The sequence below is a fragment of the Micropterus dolomieu genome, linkage group LG20, assembly GCF_021292245.1.
Source record: "Micropterus dolomieu isolate WLL.071019.BEF.003 ecotype Adirondacks linkage group LG20, ASM2129224v1, whole genome shotgun sequence".
Classification (NCBI taxonomy): Eukaryota; Metazoa; Chordata; class Actinopteri; order Centrarchiformes; family Centrarchidae; genus Micropterus; species Micropterus dolomieu.
In genome coordinates, this window is record NC_060169.1 from 27,606,468 (window position 1) to 27,627,592 (window position 21,125).

The 21,125-nt window shown below is 38.7% G+C and overlaps 1 protein-coding gene across 2 annotated transcripts in view; it reads left to right on the forward strand.

The window, feature by feature from the left end:
- nptnb (neuroplastin b) overlaps nucleotides 1-21,125 on the forward strand; it is a 53,246-nt gene that overhangs the window by 31,503 nt on the left and 618 nt on the right. The window contains exons 2-7 of one of the 2 annotated variants that reach the window (XM_046032925.1): nucleotides 5,071-5,418; nucleotides 10,840-11,014; nucleotides 12,372-12,466; nucleotides 15,561-15,694; nucleotides 15,833-16,106; nucleotides 21,019-21,040. In XM_046032925.1, the coding sequence (XP_045888881.1) occupies nucleotides 5,071-5,418; nucleotides 10,840-11,014; nucleotides 12,372-12,466; nucleotides 15,561-15,694; nucleotides 15,833-16,106; nucleotides 21,019-21,040 (1,048 nt within the window). The remainder of the gene's footprint in view (nucleotides 1-5,070; nucleotides 5,419-10,839; nucleotides 11,015-12,371; nucleotides 12,467-15,560; nucleotides 15,695-15,832; nucleotides 16,107-21,018; nucleotides 21,041-21,125) is intronic. The other variant, XM_046032926.1, reaches the window with a different exon arrangement.

Consider the following 21,125-nt stretch of genomic DNA (forward strand, 5'->3'; position numbering starts at 1 on the left):
TCTATTCCACATTTCAGGAAGTTAGTTAGAAAAAACACGGGTTGTTTATCCAACTACCCAAGATTAAATGCCCGTGGCATGATGTATTGGGGATATGGATGCATATTCAGGTTCCAACTGTTACTTAAATTAAGCTGATTTTGCTTTAAAAGCAAATCAACTGTGTGTGATTCCAAATGTCAGTCATTCAGTGTTACCGAGAAGCTGGTAACTGGCTTTTTTATTCCAGTGTGACCACATGTGAATTGAAAACCTTCTCTTAAAGTCCAGCTTATCCAAAAAGAAACCTGGCTGACCTAATTTCTGGCATTACCAGCAAGAGCTGATATGGATGAAGAGATTAGGTTTATACATACATACATACATACATATAGTTACATCTATTTGAGACGACTGCCATGAATTTGCTAAAAAAGATAAATCAATAGATTGGCAATTGGCATCAGTATTTAAACATATTCATTAGTGTACAAGTATTTTAACAAAAGATTGCAGACTTTTAAAACAGGCATGTACAATATTTATAGGCAAAAAAGAAGGCCATGGGTTTGCATATGCGTGTGTTTCCTTAAGGACTTTCCTACCACAGTTCAATGAAATGTAGGTTATGTGAACCAGTGCCTCTAAACTGCACTGTAGGTGTGAATGTTTGTCTGTATGTGTTAGCCTTGTGACAGACTGGCGACATGTCCAGGACATACCCTGCCTCTTAACCCATGTGTGCTGGGATAGACTGCAGCAAACTGTGATCCTGAACAGGATAAGCAGGTTTAGAAAATGGATGGATGGATTATAGGAAATTGGTGTAGCATGAAAAGAAATGTTGGAAAATATATACAATATAAAATTTACCACATTTGGTGAAGTAGGACTGGCAAAATATAAATTAGCAAAAAATTTAATATCAGTGGCCACATTATGGAATTTTCAGAACCAAAAACAAAGGACTTTATTGCCTGTTGCCCAATTTTCACGATATTCCTCTAACTAACAAACTTACTAACATCTTTGATGGAGGCAATAACCTGATAACTGTATGATTGATGACGCTTCCTATACCCATGAATTCACATTATTGTACCTTTTAATTTCAGCAGGTTTAATAACTCTTATGTGACATTTATTCTCCTGACAGAGTGGTGTCAGTGAGACTCAAGGGGGACACTGATTTTGACAAATCACATGATTTTCTATGCAGTGATCTTATTCAAGACTGACAAATGTAAGGCACACTTCACACTAGGGGTCGACCAATAATCGGCCTGGCCGATATTGAGCATTTTTCCAATAATCTGCATCAGTCATTTTAGAAAAAGATAGCCGATATAACTAATTAAATTAAAAAATGCACTTATTTGGCTCTGATGCAGCCGTCTCTCTCTCTGTACTCACCACTCTGTGGGCTGGAGCAATGTCACGCCCACGGTACTAGCTGACTGGTAACAAGTCACGAAGAATAGCATATCAACCCTGACTATTGTGGGGAAGTAGTCAATAGAACGAGCAAGCTACCATGCTGCAGCCCCTCCGCACAGGCGGCGCGAAGCCAGCAGAGCAGATCAGAGTAGATTACACAAGTTGACCATAACTACGCCCGTTACTGTAAGTTCAGCAAAACCAGCAGTACTAGTAAAAGCCTATTACTGCATCAGTACAATAAGCAGGAATGTGTACAAAGCGATATTTTAATCTGCTCTGTCTCATCCATCGCAGCTGTGTTTTGGTTTTACACAAGCATATGTGCTAGCTCGGCTAATAGCTAGTTTGTCAGAAACAAGCTAAAACGAAATCTCTCTGGTTGTAGCCTGTGTAGCCGAGATGCTATGTACCTTAAAATTTAGCAAGCAACTCGTTGCAAACTCAGCTGCTTGTTGAGACAAACAAGCTCCTCTCTCCCAGCAGCAGAGGGAGGAGGAGGACATGAGGAAGCACTGATAATGAATAATGTCTGTGCTCTTCTTTCTAAACTTCACTCAGTATTTCGATGTCAGGAATATAGTTTATTTAACATGTTCCTTTTGTTTCTAGTGGTATATTGATTTTACATTGTGAATTTGCTGCTGTAAACTTTAAACAGCTAAAATATTAAATTTAGGGCTGGGCATTAATTAATTAACACCAACAATTATTTTATCACACGTTAATGCAATTTTTTATTATTATTATTATTTTGAAAGTCTGCTGCTCACTGGCTCTGAATACACATACAGTCAAACCATGGCTCACAGGAGGGGTGGGATGTTGATCAGCCTGCAAATCACCCACCCAAACAAGCAGTGGAGGGAGGATTCGACAGACTACGCTGGATGCAGCATGTGGGAGAAGTATATAAACAAAAGCAAGACAAGCGATCAAATGCCATAGCGAAGTGGAGAGCTACACACTGCATGCTGATTAGTATTGGGAAAGATGTTGGTCTTAGGAACGTTCTTAAAATCACAACGTAGTCGTTTGGCCCAGCGGGTTCTCTCTGGTGATCAGACAGGGAGACAAGCGCTATGCGAGTAAACGGCAGGCGCTCTATGGATAATAACCAAGAGGGAAGCTTCTGGTCAGCAAATTGATGCGAACACAGAAGTCCCTTAAACCCGCAGGGCCAGCAGGGGGCGACTCTTCTGGTTGTGAAAAAGAAGTCCGGTTCCATTTGAAATAATGGTAAAATGACCCCAACTTCTCAGCTGAATAATTATCTCAGTAAACAATTTCCTAATGAGTTTATGGTCTCAATCACTAGTTTCATGTCTTCTTCAATACAATATGATGTTCATTTAGCAAATTATGGTCCCATTTAGAGGAAAATAGACCATAAAGTCATTACCATGGCGACCTGTCAATCAGGCTAGAGTGACTCGTAGCCACGGCACTGTGTAAATTTAACATTTAGTTTTAAGACTGTTGTAAGCTAGACAAAATTGTCGGCCCTGTTAAAATGACAGTTAACGTGCATTACAGATGTACCTACCTAAGCAAGCTAGCTAGCTCCACAAAAAAATCAACATGGCGGCAGTCCACAAACCAACGGGTGACATCACGATGACTATGTCTACTTCTTATATACAGACTACGATAGTGACGATGGCAACGGCTTCTGTGCGCTACACAGCTGTAACCTATTTAACTTAAGTTAAAATTATAGGCAACATAGCTTTACCTGGTAGGCCTTAATCTAGTTTAGCGGCTCTGCCAATGCAAATTCCCTCCTGTTGATGTCCTATTTAGTAAACAGCAATAAATTCGGGAAACTCACAAACACCTGCGACCCTGTACGCCTGATAAGCAGTTGACGATGTATGGATAGAACTCACAAACAATGAGAATCGGTCTCTCTTCCAATGATTTGTGCTGCGCGTTGTGTACAAAAAGTTCAAGACAATTCAACTTCGGCAGCGGGCGGGCGTGTGCGTGAGGTGAGCACTTCACCTCACTCTAACAGGGACACTTGCTACTGAACATAGACTATTGACGCTGCTCCCTGATAATAGAAAAATGTTTCTGCTGATACCTGTTCAGAAAAAAAACCAAGAAAACAGATTTATAAATGTTAACCTGTTGCTCAGAAATTGCCTGTTATGATGTTATGATCGTGGCTCTGGACTCTGATGGTAACTTGTTTTAACAAGCTATAAAAGGTAATGCCCTGGCAGTGGCAAATAGCTTTGGTTTTATATTTGATTTGATTACATTTTTTAAGTTGAGATTTACAAGAAATATTTTATTGCTACAGTAAAGGGAATACTGCTGTTAAAAAGCACCTTATTTGTTTAAAGTGTTTGCAAACCACATGTTTTTGCACTTTTGTGTATATAGCAGTACATTTAAATTAAAAGTGCGCAATACATTACTTTAGAATTTATTATTCAATTTTGCGCATAACAATGCCATTAATCGCGATTAATTGCAGAAAATCATGCGATTAATCGCGATTAAAAATGTTTATCATTAACCAGCACTACTTAAATTTGATTACTGTTCTGAATTTATTCTTTTTTAAATAATATATATTTTAAAAGGCAATTATTTTGTAATGAAACAGCAATAAGAACAGAACAAATAAATTGTATCAATAAATGTATCAATAATATCCTAACAATTTAAAATAAATACAATATAAATGGCAGCAGGTAAAGACAAAGTTTATGATAATTTATCACTCATAGTTCACAAGTTTATCACTGGGATGGATCTCCAAATCATTTAATTTACTATTTATAAAGATTAAACATGACAATTAACTTTAATCTTGTTATTTTCAGCAAAGTTTTGTGTTGAATTTTGACACCAAGATCAAAAATTTTCCAGCAAATGTATATCTGTTCCAAATATCGGTTATCGGTGTAATTGGTTACTAATAATCGGTATCGGGATCAGCTCGGAAAAAAACATGTCGGTCGATCCCTACTTCACACACAGAAGTTTTCATCACAATGGGGTCAAGTAGGAGTGGTGCCACTGATTGCTGCGATACAGGGAGTGTAGCAAAAGCTTTGGTGATTGTTCAGCTACTTGACAAGGCTCTCTGATAAACAAACCCACAAGGGTACTGATTAAACTCACTGAGGCTGTGCACATAGTTCTCCCCTTCACCGGTGTTTTGTAAAATGTTATGGTAAGGTCTGCTATACGTGTATTGCACTCTAGCATAAGCACATAAAAGGTACACTTGAAAAATCATGTTGCACTCATCTTTATAAGGTTAACTGTGAGAGAGAATGAGACAAAGAGAACAAGAAAAGAAAACACACAAGATACCAGCACTACTTGCTGGCACGGACTTGGGACTGGTTGACTATGACTTTGTCTGACAGTTTTGTGGCCTTAGTGGGCCAGGGAATCCTGATGTTGAAGAGACTGGATTTAGACCATTAACCTTTTCTTTTTCTACCTATCAATGATTTGAGGCTTGCTTCTTTTTCATTTGCCTTTAATCATCTCTTCTTCTCTTTTGTTTGTATGTACTCTGATCCTGTTTAATTTCCTTCTCCATCCCTTGGCCTTCCCACACCTTCCAACTGCTCTAACCCTCTTCTACCCTTTCCTTCCCTGCAATCCCATTACACTTTTCCTCTCCAGCTGGGTTTGTGAAGTCGCCAATGTCTGAGACTAAGCTTACGGGGGACACCTTTGAGCTGTACTGCGATGTGGTTGGCAACCCCACTCCAGAGATCCAGTGGTGGTATGCTGAGATCAACCGAGCTGATTCCTTCAAGCAGCTGTGGGACGGAGCCCGCAAGCGTCGGGTATCCATCAACACGGCCTACGGCACCAATGGGGTCAGTGTGCTAGCTATCACGCGCCTCACACTGGAGGACTCTGGGACGTATGAGTGTCGGGCCAGCAACGACCCCAGGCGCAATGACCTCCGTCAAAACCCTGCCATCACCTGGATCCGCGCCCAGGCCACCATTTCGGTGCTACAGAGTGAGTGGTCTTTGTCCTGTAGTACCTAGATGGTGAACAAAATACCAATCCCCTGTCCCAACCACTCCAACCCTTCAAATTTCTCAAGATCCCACCCCACCACAGCGGTCACTTACCAGGCCAAAATCAACCAAATATCAATCACATTATTTATTATGTATTTTTTTAAAGTTGTTTTTTATAAGTATTAATAGAAAACATTCTAATTGTGCAAATCCCTTATGCCAGTGGTTACCTTTTGTTTGGTTTTGATTAATATTACATGTTTCTTAATTTGGTCTGATAAATTTTCATGTTCTCTTATACTGAACTCCCCAAATCCCTTGAGCATCTTGTTGTAAACAGCCACAAACCCAGGAACTTTACCCAGTCTCTTTCTACATTTTTCACTTTCCTCCTACACCAAAGCTTTCTTTTCTTGCTGTTTTATGTGTCCTTTTACAATATTCTGATCATGATCTTTTTCTTGTTATCCTAATTTCACCCATTTCCTATTCCTGGATTTATTTGTTATACTTGTTCCCTCAACATTATTTTATGTCTCTTGCATTGTGTGGATTGTTTTATTTACTTCAAAGCCCAGTCTGCTAAATGCAGCGGAAACCTGGTGGTGCTTTGAAGTAATGGTGCTTTTGATTTGGCTTTCTCACTCTGGGCACAGTGTAAAAAGGGACTGTAAGAAGACACAAGGAGGGATCCATTAAGGTGTAAAAGAGTGATTCCTGCTGTCAACTCTTTCCTGATAAAAGCATACATTTTCTGCTTTTTAAATTTGTGTGTGGTAATCCAATAAAGGATAAGACCACGTGAGGGCCTTGGGTGTCTCATTTCTTGTTCAGATGAGACAAAGATTTCATTCCTACAAAACAGTCTCTCTGGACTTGCCTGTGCACTGTGTAACCTTGTGCCTTCTCAGCCATTAAGCATGTGAGTGTGAATCAGTAATGACATTATATGTTGTAACCCTCTGCTCTATGCACACAAACATTCAAACAAACTGAATTTCAACTGGACCCCTTCTAATTTGTACATGCTTCACTGCTCTGCCCATTGGAGCACAGGGGGATGTGGAATGTTGTTAGTCATAGTGAAGCTCTCTGACAAGCTCTCCGAGTTTGATCCTTGCCGGCTCTTCTGATTGGACTGACAAATTTTGATTTCTTTGTGAGCACTATTTGATTCGATGTAGTGTTGGTGCAATTTAAGCTATTAAAGAAGTGCAAAGGGCAGCAACTTTCCGTGTCTTACATTTACTTGTTGCTTTCCTGCCACAATGTAATCTATAAAACCTGCAATTGAAGTCCTCACTAAATATATTCTGTCATTACTGAAGAGTAAATGTTCTTCTCATATACATGTAATTTCCAAGTTATTACATGTATATAACAGGCTATACATAATAGTCCATTGATATGAATGTATAGTTTGTAGCAGGGGAAACGTGCTGAAATATGATTGTCTTGTTTTGGCCTTTCGCTTAACTTAATTTGTGAATGTGAATCAGTCTATACCCAGAATCAGTATATTTATGTTGTAATTTAATCCCATTATAAAGCTTTTATCACCACTCTTTTAGGCCGTACCCCCCACCCAACCCCAAAAAATAAATAAAATTAAAAACAAAGCTTCAGCCAGCCAGTTAGCTTAGCTTTGCATGAAGACTGGAAACATGCAGAAACAGTTAGCCTAGCTTTGTCCAAGGGTAAAAACCACCACCTCTAAAGCTCTTTAATTAACATGTTATATCTTGTTTGTTAAACGTACAAGAATTTAAGTGCAAAAACATCATAAGTGGTTACACTGGGGATTAAGATTAGTTCTTGGTCGGGAGCGGTGACTTTCCGCCAGGCTAGCTGTTTCCCCCATTTCGAGTCTCTTATACTAAGCTAAGCTGCTAGGCTGTTGGCTGTAGCTTCATATTTAGTGTACAGAAATGAAAGAAATGAAAGTGAATAAGCATATTTTTCATATTATAAAATGTCATATTATTGCTTTAACAAAGAACAACAGCCCTGGTCAGCTTTAATTCATGTCAGTTACAATTGATTCCAAAAGTGACAAGTTTTCATGTTTTCAGAAAAAAATGGCAAAACATCCCTAGAAACTTCTCTAACCCACTCCTGCATCATTGTTGATTGTTACACCAAAATATGGCTTAATATAGTGCTTCTGTGTTGCATTTCCTTTTCATCACCAGGAGTGGCTTGCAAGGCTTCTGTGGATGATTTTCTATTTTCCTAGCATGAAAAAGTTTTCACCTTTGGAATTCATCATGGCTCATATGAACTTAAGCTAAACCTAAAATCTTTTCCAGGCACTTTTCAAGCCTATAAGGGATGAGTGTTTCATACTCAAATACATGCACATAGATTTTGTATGAAGTGTCACCTTAATTAATTACATACAGTATCTCACAAAAATGAGTACACCCCTAACATGTTTGTAAATATTTGATTATATCTTTTCATGTGACAACACTGAAGAAATTATACTCTGCTACAATGTAAAGTAGTGAGTGTACAGTTTGTATAACAGTGTAAATTTGCTGTCCCCTCAAAATAACACATCACACAGCCATTAATGTATAAAACGCTGGCAACAGAAGTGAAAATGTCCAAATTGGGCCAAAAGTGTAAATATTTTGTGTGGCCACCATTATTTTCCAGCACTGCCTTAACCCTCTTGGGCATGGAGTTCATCAGAGCTTCACAGGTTGCCACTGGAGTCCTCTTCCACTACACCATGACGACATCGTGGAGCTGGTGGATGTTAGAGACCTTGCGCTCCTCCACCTTCTGTTTGAGGATGCCCCACAGATGCTCAATAGGGTTTAGGTGTGGAGACATGCTTTGCCAGTCCATCACCTTTACCCTCAGCTTCTTCAGCAAGGCAGTGGTCGTCTTGGAGGTGTGTTTGGGGTCATTATCATGTTAGAATTCTGCCCTGCGGCCCAGTCTCCGAAGGGAGGGGATCCATGCTCTGCTTTAGTATGTCACAGTTGTCATTCCTGGTTCCCTCAATGAACTGTAGCTCACCAGTGCTGTCAGCACTCATATAGCCCCAGACCATGACACTCCCACCACCATGCTTGACTGTAGGCAAGACACACTTGTACTCCTCACCTGGTTGCCGCCACACACGCTTGACACCATCTGAACCAAATAAGTGGAGTTCCTTAGTCTGCTTGTCTTCAGGAAACTGTGGGCTTTCTTGTGCATTATCTTTAGAGTATCTTCCTTCTGGGACAATAGCCATGCAGACCAATTTGATGCAGTGTGTGGCTTATGGTCAGTCTTCATATTGCCTAGGCCATCTTTATGTAGAGCAACAATTTGTTTTTCAGATCCTCAGTGAGTTCTTTGCCATGAGGTGCCATGTTGAACTTCCAGTGACTAGTATGAGGGAGTGTGAGAGCGATAACACTAAATTTAACACACCTGCTCCCCACTCACACCTGAGACCTAGTAACACTAACGAGTCACATGACACCAGGGAGGGAAAATGGCTAATTGGGCCCAATTTGGACATTTTCACTTAGGGGTGTACTCACTTTTGTTGCCAGCGGTTTAGATATTGGCTGTGTGATGTGTTATTTTGAGAGAACAGCAGATTTACACTGTTATACAAGCTGTACACTCACTACTTTACATTGTAGCAAAGTGTCATTTCTTCAGTGTTGTCACGTGAAAAGATATGATCAAATATTTAAGAAAATGTGAGGGGTGTACTTACTTTTGTGAGATACTGTATATCACAGTGGATTTTAAGTGCAGACATACTAAACAACTCAAATAAAAAGTAGCTATTTCAAAGTAAGCACGTTTTTGAGACTTGGGTGTGTTTTAAACGGTATGATAAGTTGTACTGTTTGTATTGCAAAGTAACACAACTGTGTGTTGTTCAACACACACAACTGTGAGTTTGAACCATTTAGCTCATCCACGTGCTTTGGAGACCCAATTTTCTCTCTGCGCTAGCACAATTACTGGGACATCTCTCTGGCGGTGCACTTTTTCTATTGCAATTTGCTAAAATCTCATAATTTCAGGCCTGCATCGACTTTTACAATAATATAATGCTCCCCTAAATATAGACATTTCCAAGTTGATTACTATGTCTCAGCCATTTAGTATAATTGATTTAGTAAAATTTAACAGAATGCAACTCTACTTGACATCCAATCAAAACTGGTAATGAAGTACCAGAGGATATATAGAGAAAAACACATTTGTGCTGATAATGCAATAATTAAAAAAAGTAACAACCCTCATATAATATGTCAGTTAATTGGATACACTATCAATCTAAATGCAGCGCTGCATTAGAGTACCAGAGTTTAAGAGGAAAGGGGGCGGTCAGGTTTCACTACATCTTGACTCATATAGAGCAACATTGTGGTTACATTCTGATATGGTGATACATTATCTAGCAGTTACAAATTGTAAGTTGTGACAAGGTGTCCTACAAACAACCTTCTGGTAAAATTGCCTGTGGACCACTGTGCCGTGTTTGCTAAATGTTAATTTATGTACCTCATGTTGTGTGTGTATATGCATGTCTCAAAGATACTATTAATAGTACATGTGCTTCTGCGTGGTGGGGGAGAGAAGAGATGCAAGGGGGGAGGGGAGAGATATCCCCTCAGCTATTGGTTATGCAGAATTGCAAGATGAAGGTACCATGAATGCTAATAGAAGTCACTTGCCATTCATAGTAGCCCTCCTATGCCCCGTCCTCCCTTTTGCTTTGCTTTTGGCCTTGCAGCAGCAGCCAGTAGTAAGATTATGATGCCTCTACTCTCTGCTCCTCCCCTCGGGGGCTCCATCGTTGCCATGGTTGGCTGTCCTGGACGAGGGGGGTGGGGGCAGAGGAGGTTTCCTCTTCGCTTCTCAAGGCAGAGCAAAGGGTGCCTCGCTCTCAGATGACACTTCCTACTTCCCTGAACGTCCTTGAGAAATGGACCCCGGTATTGTTTAGCAATCAGCGTGCTTAGCAATACTGTTCAGTCTGATGACATTTACATGCACGCTTAGGGTAGGCCATCTTTGAGAGCTACAATATATCTTCTATTTTACATCCTCCTGGAGATTGTGTGGCGGTACATTAATTGAAAATCATAAATGCACTGCTATGATTAGAGAGTTCTGAGAGAGACATAATTGCAATGGCAAACATTACTTAATTACAACTTTTATAATCTAAAGATCAGTGGTTAATACAAGGCATTCCAGCAGTTCCATGTACTTATTATGTCTTATGTTTATTTGTTGTGTGCACTTTTGTCCTTACTTCATAGACACCCTCCTACACAGATCATATAAAAAAAGCATACAGCCTACAGCTACTAGAGCATGGGAGGAAGCATTAAAACAATGTTGAGCCCCAGTTCTGTGATAAGGGTTGACTGTCTCTGTCTTCCAGAACCAAAGATCAATGCCTCTGATCAGATCATCCTGTCAGCGGACACCTCTAGCACACCAGTTACCCTGCAGTGTAACCTCACCACTGCCCACACCCCACACAAGGAAAGTTTCTGGATGAAGAATGGACATGAGATCCTCAATACACGGACAGAGCAGAGGAACACAGTGTACAGGTGACAAACAGCTACGCCTCTATTTAGTAAGTAGGACATATTTTTGGAAAGAGGACAACGGGAATGAGTGCTCCCAGCAATGGAAAGTGAATGAGTATCTACAATTTTCATGTAAAATGGAGGTGGCTATGCAAGCAAAAAACAATACTGAGGTAATTTTGCATTGTCACATATCACTCTCATACAGTGGGGGTCTGGAGAAATTCTTGTGAGAAAATGTTGGAGAGCAGGACCTTGCTCAGAGAAAAGCTTTATACCGATTGGTTCTAAGTTAAACATAGGAGCGTTGCTCACATTTTCAATATTGGTATCTCGGTTTTGGTATTCTACTTGGCTAACATTTTCCATTCTACAATAAGCAGTAAGTCAATGTGCATGTTTTGCACATTTTCTATAGACACGGGAGAGACAACTCATCAAAGCTAGATTGTATGTACAGCCATCTTCAAGCAGTTACTGTCACAAACACAAATGTTTCTAAATTCTGATGGAAAAGGCTTTGTGATCCATATTATGGAAACACCACTCTTGATCGCAAGAAGCATACAATAATTAGCATCTCATTCTTGTGGCTGACAGTGTGCAATTGAAAGGTATACAAATGCCAAAGTGCACTTTAGGCAAGTATAGCACATTTCATTATGTTATGCTGACAGGTTTACTAGCAAGCCACTATTAATATCAGTGCACTGTAATTTAGAAACAAGTTAAAAAGTAGTAGTTTTGCTTTTAGTAATCAGTGATGCAGAGCTTGTTAAGAAAGCTGAGGGTCATCAGCGTTCTAAATATCTAAAATTTGTTCTAAATATCTCCAGACCGCCACTGATTGAGACCAGCGCTGAGGTAACTCCTGGCTTTCTCACCCGTTTGATTCTCAAATAATTATGCGTCATATCACTGCCTTAAGCCAAATATTGAACTACACCTATGCATCTAAGTAGAAGCAAAACTGTCACTGTGTAAAGTACAGACTAGTTGTTAGTTCCTGCTGTCACACATCATAACCACTGGAGCACAAAGCTACTGTCGCCCCTGTAGACATACCACAGACTCTCCCTAGCCACAAGATAAGACCAATTGGTCACTTCCTTGTCACATTACATCAGTGATACTCTGAAGATTACAGCTAAAATGCCTGTGGTGCCCTTCTCTGCAGAATCCAGAGCTGCTGTTCCGTAATATAACAGCATAATGCCAACATTTTGTCTCCCATGGCCTTGTAGGCCCCTCAAGCTTTCACTGCTGTAGTCCAAACTAATTACTAGAGTTAAACTGAAATTAGCTGACTCTATTTACTTGAGAACTTATGGTAAAAGTGACTGGTAAATTAAAGTTGGTGTTTTTTATTTTGTTGTAGAATCGCTAAACAACGGGCAGATGTTTCTGGGGAATACATGTGTGTTTACACATTTGACATGGCACCAAACGCAAATGCTACAATTGAAGTAAAAGGTAAGACTCCTCTGTGACATAGTAACATCAGAAGCTTTGTTGCTTGAATGACACAAATATCACTTGTTCAAGAAATGCAGATGTCTGACATCCATGATGTATTCAAATTCTGAAAAAGCCCTGGCTTTAGGCTGAGCTTTTACTACAGTACACCATCTGTGTTTTTTTACTGAGGAAGTGTCCGATAAAAATTAACCACAAAGCTGTGTAAAGAGAGTCCTTGTTGACAAAGATGTTTGAATTCATCTAGAGCAGTGGTGGTGACAGAGGGCAATCCTGAGGCTGTTGTCAGTCTTGGCTTTCTCAGAGACAACAGTCTAGCAAAATGGACAGGCACTGCACATGCTCACTAAAACATGCAAACACAAAGCATCCTTAAGAGTACACACGTCACTTTTAAAAAATGAATTAAACTGATGATATAAGGTTTGTAAATGACTTTTTTATGTTATAGAACTAATAATCGTTTAACGTTAACTAGGATGGTCTATGTAATAGCTAGAAAACGTAACCAAAGAACTACTGTGTTGGTTTCATTCAAGCTGACAGCGAAGCCATCAACTTGAATAAGGAACCTTCTCTGAGTAAGGGCACACTTGCCTGTTCAAGAGAAGCTTGCCTGTGTGTAGTGCTTAAGCCAATTTGCTGTGGCATGGCTATGGTGCATACTGAGCATGCCCTGCCTCTTATTTCCGCGGCTGTCTTAAAGCACTGCCTGATTGCGTAACATGGGTGATGACCGTGTATGTTCTGCTTTCACTGGATTGTGAGATGATGGGACTCAACACCATTCAAACTGAAATGTCCTAGCCATCACTAGACTGCAGGCCTGTGACTGTTGAGGCTTGCTATCTGTCCCCTGGAGAAAAAGCCTTTTAACTAAACTGATGATGTATGGTTTTGTCTTTTAAATAGGCCATAATTCTATGTCTGCAAAATATTAAAATAACAGAATGTTGTGATGTTAACAGTAGGTACCAGTGCTGGGTCAAAACTAAGCATTTTCTTCTGTTCTTAAATGCTCTTGTGATTTTTTAGATGTGTTTTGAGATTTTTTTGTGACCCAGGTAGCAAGCCCACTGTTGTGCTAGCCAGCTTTGCACTGCGCTTCTGGCAGCAGTTCACTGAGATCCCTCGCCTACAGTGTCCTTGGCACACTCATCCTTGCAGGACTCAGCTCAGAGGCAACAGATGGAGGGTTCTGTGATGTTGTAGGATTAAGGCTGTGAATCCGGTCCCAGCCATCTCTGTGGCAGGAGTGGAGTTTATTGTCTGTGATACTAAGCTTACCACAGATACATATTTGGTACCTTATAATTCTCAAAATGTAGTAAATATTAAGCACATTTCTCTATGAAAATGTTTTAATGTGCATAATGATAATTTCTCATGTTCATCAATAAAAACCTTTTTTAAAACAATTTTACTCTTACTTTTCTCCAAAACATGTAGCTACTTTAACATTAAAATGTGGAAAGCAACTAACAAAGGATTTGATTAATGTCTCTTTAACATATAACATCATCTTAATCAACCTTTTGACCTTGCTCCTCCACACATCACACCTTAACCTCTGTCTATAATCACAGTAATCGTAGTCAGGTGTGTGAAATGGAGGTTTTCTGTCTGTTTTAGCGCCACTCTGAGGACTGTCTCTGTGCTGTCAGTCACAGATATAATACAGCCAGAATAAGGCACAAATGAGCTTGGCCACTCCCCTGCTTGGGGAGCATGTGTGCACCATAATTATAGTAGGGTGATGTCACCAAAGAGCTCAGACCCCTCCTGCTCCATTATCCATGCGCAGCTGAAAAATGCTCACTCCAGGCCTTTCCCTTATCCTGTTTAATTGCATGGAAGGAATTGTCGTAATTTTGGATTAGTTGAAAAGTAGGAGTTACATGGAGAGTCTGTCTTACCTGTGGGAAAGACTCTGTTCTACTGATGGATCAGTTTGACTTGGCAACAGCTGCAGTGCTTTATGACATATGCCTGAATTTATTAAATCCATAACCTTTCTGTTGCATTATTATTAGTTCATTCATTAATCAGGGCCAATTCACATTTTCCTTTGGCTCATAATCTCTTTTGTGGAATTCACTGTGGAATTATTTTGAATGGGAACATCTGGAGGCTCTCATATCATTCTGATCCCCCTCTTCTATGACCTCATTATGAATCGTATTGAAATGCTTTTATTTCTTCCAGAGTGATATTCCTCATTGCTGGGGTTTGGTGGTGGGGGTGTACATGCTCACAAAATAACTGCACACTCGAAACGGAACTTTTTATTGAGAGCCGTAGTCCACTCCTACTTCTGGGCAAGCCTCTGTTCTATTAGACTCATAAAAGAAAAGTCATACTGGGTTATTTTGTCTGTATTTTCAGCTAAACAGGTATCTACTAATAAAAAAACTACTAGAATCTACTACTACCTCTTTATTTTTTAAGTTATTAAATAAGCACTCAACAACTACAGCCCCCATGAGGGTTTGACAGCATACCCACTGGTGTGTCAAAGACTTATTGGAACCACAGTTATTGAAGGCTAACAAAACAATTAGTGCCATGTGTTTAAATAATATATTAGCAAGTACAGTAGTAGATACCAATTTACCTTAGAATACAAGATCAATAACTCCATATCATGTTTTAGATTTTTTAGAAAGAATGTTAAAAAAACAGCATATGAGTAGAGTGTGGAGTCGAGTGGAAAAGAGGATAGCCTGGAAATGTAGGAAACACAATACAACACAAATTCAGTAACGATGAATTAAGTAATTACATGACTTGATTTTGAAATCATATGCTTAAAATTTGTATCTGAAAGAGCCCACTATGTTTCTTCTTGACTGGAAAATTTCAAAGGAAACTGAGCTGCTTCAGTGAATCAACCAGCGCTATAGAGACTCTTAATTACACAGCTCTCTCTTGCATAGACAGCTGAATAACACAAATTATTACCATACTCAGAACAGCCTCTCATGCTTTCCTTATTCATGCCATCTGGTAGGAGTTAAAACATTCCTTTGACTGTCTTACTTCTGCCAACTCAACTAATGATCAATTTAATTTATTTATTTCACCTTTCCAGCAAAACCTGATATCACTGGCCACAAGCGAAGTGAAAATAAAAACGAGGGGGAAAATGCAATGCTTTACTGCAAGTCTGTTGGTTACCCACATCCCACCTGGACATGGCGTAAAGGAGACGGAACATCCTACACGGTATATGTACATCAAGTAATTTTAATAGACAAACAGATATTTAGGTGAAATTGATATACAAGCAGTGCTTTATTTCTACTCCAGCATTTTAAGCATGTTTTCAATGTATTTAACAGAGAAATGGTAATTGTGTTCCAGGACATTGACAACTCCACTGGACGCTTCTTCATCACAAGCAGAGACAACTACACAGAGCTCAACATACTAAACCTGGATATAAACACAGATCCTGGAATATATGAGTGCAATGCCACTAACGTCATTGGAAACACCGCTCAGACTACTATACTACGGGTGCGCAGCCACCTTGCACCGCTTTGGCCTTTTCTTGGTGTGCTAGCAGAAATTATAATCCTAGTAGTCATCATTGTTGTGTACGAGAAACGCAAGAGGCCAGATGACTTTATTGATGGTAAGAAACGTTTTCTTTATCGCTAACAGTAGGCACTAATAAATAATAAATTATGAAAGTAGATATTACATTATTTATCTTCACATTACAACATTGCAATTCAAAATTCTCCAAAGTTTTTTTTGGTCTGGTGTCTCATCATTGCTATAAGGTATTGTGATATTTTATATTACCTACGTACAGTACATACTGCCCTGAAACTGAGACTTGAGGTAGGTAGAAGTTATAACTATGGTAAGTCAGTAAAGGTTTGCTTTGAACTGTCAGATAAGACATATCAGCAGAAATGAGAAATGATGCAGTAACTTTCTCTTCCAAAAGTACAATTGCTGTGGGGTGAAATGTCACTGAAAGAGGAGTGTATCAGATCTTACGCTACAGAGATGTTAAAAGATGCAAGTAAACTATTGAACCATGAGGTTGCACCTGCTCTCAGAGATCTGTAGTGGCCAAGTGACTATCAAAGGACTTGCCTCCTTACCTCTAGACTGGTGTGGTGAAAGGAGAAAGGAGGGACATTGTCACAAAAAGCCATATATTAAATGCATGCAAATATGACCTTTATACATGCACTTAAGGTCAACCACAGTGGGCACACAGCTAACCTTTCCAAGAGTTGGCTATTTGTGTGCTGTGCTAATGACAGTGGTAACAGCACATTTGTTTCCATGCTGATACTAGAATAACTGTGTTCATAAACATCTGGGGTTATTAGCTAATAACTATTAAACATATTGTATCAGCCCCACTATATAACTTAATTGGTTACTATTCTTTTCCCCTTCCCCTTTCTTTCCAAATGGCAACATCAATTCTAATCTAAATGGGTGGTAAGTGCGAGATCCTGCATGGTTTCAGAATTTTTAAAATGTTTTTATGAGCCTACAGTCCATCCAAAAACATTATGATTTTTGTTGATATATTAACACAGTAAACTGATTGTATTTTTATACCTGTTGTGGCGAGATGAAAATGGGTCTCCATTCATTTCCCTTTTCATTAGGTTGATCCCATGAAGTCTGACATGTTTCCACAGATACATTTTGACATGGATTATAAATTGTGTGTATCTTCGAAGAGCCATAATATTTAGTCACAATAAAGGTTCAGTGTGTAAGTTTTAGTGGCATCTAGGGGTGAGGGTTGCGAATTGCAACCAGCGACTCGGATGGTCCCATTTACCGAGTTGTGAAGTTGTTCTTCCGACTTCAGTGTGTGTTCATGAGCTCTTAAGTCGGAATGTGGAATCAAGATGGACGCTACTACAAAGATGTTTTGGATTTGCATTACCAGAGCATATAAACAACACACACAACATCTAGTTTACTCTAAAAAGACAGCAAACTAACCATACTACACATTACCTTTACAAAATATGTATATGCATTACTTGATATTGCACCAATCAAAGTTCTGTATAATTCTTTATGTCCCACGTACACTTTATTTCTGTTTTTGCAATAAAGATTTAAGGAGGAAAAAAAAGATTCTAATTAACACCTGCATACCTGTACCAGTATGTTAGCAGTTCTAATGTCGCAGCCCAACCTAATCATGTGAGTGAAAGAAGTGAGTTAGCAATAAAGTGACATATAATTTAAAACAAAAATGTTAGCACCCTCAAATTATATGTAATATTCAAATTTAAAGAATATTAAATACAATAGAATTGAGAAAATAAATAAAAAAGCATTGGTTAATTGCTTTTCAGATTTGAAGAGATGTAAATACAATCTTTTTTTGCAGTCACTGGAACTTTTTGGTTTGCTCAAACTATAATGGTATAATGGTAGTAAATGTTACTATGATCACTCGTATGTACATAGAATTAACATGCCACTGTGGAGCAAATAGGTAACTGCACCCCCTGCATTGACCAGGACACTCAACAAAGTAAAACACTGTTTGGTGTATCGAGCATTGCTCACTTTTATGACTCGCTTATCATAACCAAGTAGTACAATAAACATTTTCAAGCAGACACAATGCAAATGGGCAGGTAGAACTATATAACCAATGAATTTCTGGTTGTGTAAAGTACACATGAATGAAGAAAACAGAAATAAAGACTTATGGGACAGAGAAATAAATATCAATTACTTTAATTCTGAGTCAATTTACTCATTACTTTGCTGATTTTGCCAACATACGTTTAGTAATTTATGCATTTATTATACTTACTTATTTTTGTCTAGTATCCCCTACGTAAGATCCGCTTTTCCATTTAAAAAAGAAATGGCCTGTGCTTTAGGGGGCAGACAAAACCACGTGATTAGAATGTGACAAGATCAAAATGTCTAGAAAGCCCAAAGGCATTTCCAGCTCTGTCTGACCTCCACTCATGTGGCTTTGTCTTCGTTTCATTTTGGAATAAAACATGAACGAAAGCAAAATACATAACCACAACAGTCACCCCACTAATATGAGTCACGACAAGTGGGCAACAGTTACAGACTAAAGAAAGTGAGCTTCAGGGTGCACCCTGCTTTTCATTTACTTAGTCGATACAAAAAAAAGATTTACTCAGATGTTTAAAGAACACTAAGTACATAAACCAGTTTTAGGCTTCAGTGTCTTAAGGTGTTCATCAGATATGATTCTGTTTCCGTCTTCTATTTTCTAACTCAGCATATACATTTTACCCACACCTCAGGCAATCACCCAATAAGGGTTAGGGCGACAGACTAAAAATGTTTTAATCATTTAATGGGGTCCCAAAATAGCATTTACCAGTCATTACAAAACATATACATATTAACTCATGTTTAAAATAATTTTTTTTGTTTACTAAGTACTAGAGGTACCAGTTTATAATAGCTACCAGAACACATATCTTAAAATATGTTATTAATTACTAGCCACTATTTAATGTAGAATTTATTTATTTACCAAACCAATGAGACACTATGGTGGTTAACCGCATCTATAATCCTCTGTTATCTCTAGCTATAATTTATAATGGAATATATAAATTATATATTTTTTATTTAAAAGTACTTAACATTATTTGTTTATGACCTGATAAAATAGTTAATTACTGAATTACTGATAGTAAAAAAAAAACTTTACTACAATATTTGCTTAAAATTCATGTGCATGCACCCTAACACAAGCCACACAGCTCAAGTAAGCTCCATGCATGGCCTCTAGTTTGGTTTCATCTCCTGGAAAAATGAAGCGATTAAGGTGGATTATATTTGGCATGTTTATGCCATTCAAATCAGGAATGAGGACTCCCTGCTCATGATGCACAGCCTTTCTAAAATCTCCTTTTAGCATCCCATAGTCCCGGAGGTTTTGGCCCCTGTCTGCGTGCATTATGAATTCTGGTCTCTTGATGGCTTAGCTGTGTTTGAACACTTTTATACTTCACAGCCAAAGGCTCTGAGGCAGAGACTGACATGTCTATACTGCATTTCAAAATCAGCTGCTAAAATTACAGATTTTGCTGTGTGATGATTTGGTAATTTAAAAAAAGCTCACTTTATTTAAATTGATCAATTTTAAGATAAAAACCTATACACCCTCTTACTGTTTTTTGAAGCTGCATAAAAATCTAACTATAACCAATGCAAGCAGACTTGATGTGCTACGCTGATTATCAATGTTGAACTGTCAATCTCATGCAGTAAAAATCTGTTATTTGTTATGTGCTTGCAAAGCCATTATAGTAAACATAGCTTTAGTGGTGGTTATATGAAATGTGAAAACGGTGGGATATGCCGTCAGACGTTCCTCCTTCAAGTGATCACAGAACCATGTTTTTCGTCTTAACATTATAACTGCCATAATCTGCTCCATATTAATGCCATGGAATGCTGCTAATGCTGCTTATCTCAGACTTATAACTGCATGAAAAAATATCACACTGTGACTGGTTACTTACCTGTTACACATTTTTCATCTGTATGCCAAACACCAACCACCATAAACCCAAGGCTGTGGGTTTTTGAACTAACTTGTCACTCAGTATAACAATATTCACTATTATTCACCAGTCCCTCTTCCTGCAGTGTTTCTTCCTGTTACAATATATGTTATGTATTGCACTTCTGAATGGGTGTGAGAAAGAATGACGATATATATTTTTATACATTTTATGTTGATGATCTGTATGGAATTGGCAATAGAGAGATATTAACCACTATATACTGCAGGGAATTAATACAAGCTCTAGATGCTGAGAGAATATCAGTCACAATATCAGACCCATGCACTAGGCTCAAAATCACTATGAAATTGCTGAGTGTAATTAAAAGATGGCTTTAAGTGAGCCATCTGTAACCCTCCTACACATATGCTCAGTTTGAAATGCACAGGAACCCCATGAGATTCAGATGGCATGTAAGGTTAAGTTTACAGTGCTTATTTAAGAGACCATACCGCAATTGTTTTTTTCCCCACATTTCAGCCCTTCAACTACAAATATGTCACTGCCGACCATTTTCCAAAAATATAGTTTTTTCTCAATTAGTCTTTTACCATCTTCCCATTTTCAATTCAAGAAGCCACTAAATTCACACTCCTGTGTTTGCTTAGTGTTTTCCTTTAGCCTGTCTATCAGACACAAAGCTTGTGCATACAAAGCTGTTCAGCAGCAGACTCCCATGTCTATGATGTCAGAGCTTCCCACCAGTGCACGACTCTGCCACGCCAGTATTCAAAGCAATCTGTGCTTTCAGCTGCATCATCATACAATATTAATGTTCACTGAAGGATTAGGTAACCTATCTCTAATAGGTAAACTAATGTATGTCTGAGACAAAATGTGAAATTTGTCAGCAAAGTAAAAATACATATTGTTTGCAGTAAATGTACAGGAATATGCAACACAGGTATTTTCCTTTTATATTTATCTCATGATTCACATCTGTGTTCTGTATTTGTCTTTTTTTCTCTTCTTGTGCCAAAGATGATGAACCAGTTGGACCAATGTAAGTATATACATAGTCGTATTGCTACAAGTATAATTCATACAGAAATACTGGGTACTATGATTTGAATGGCTATTACCTTTAG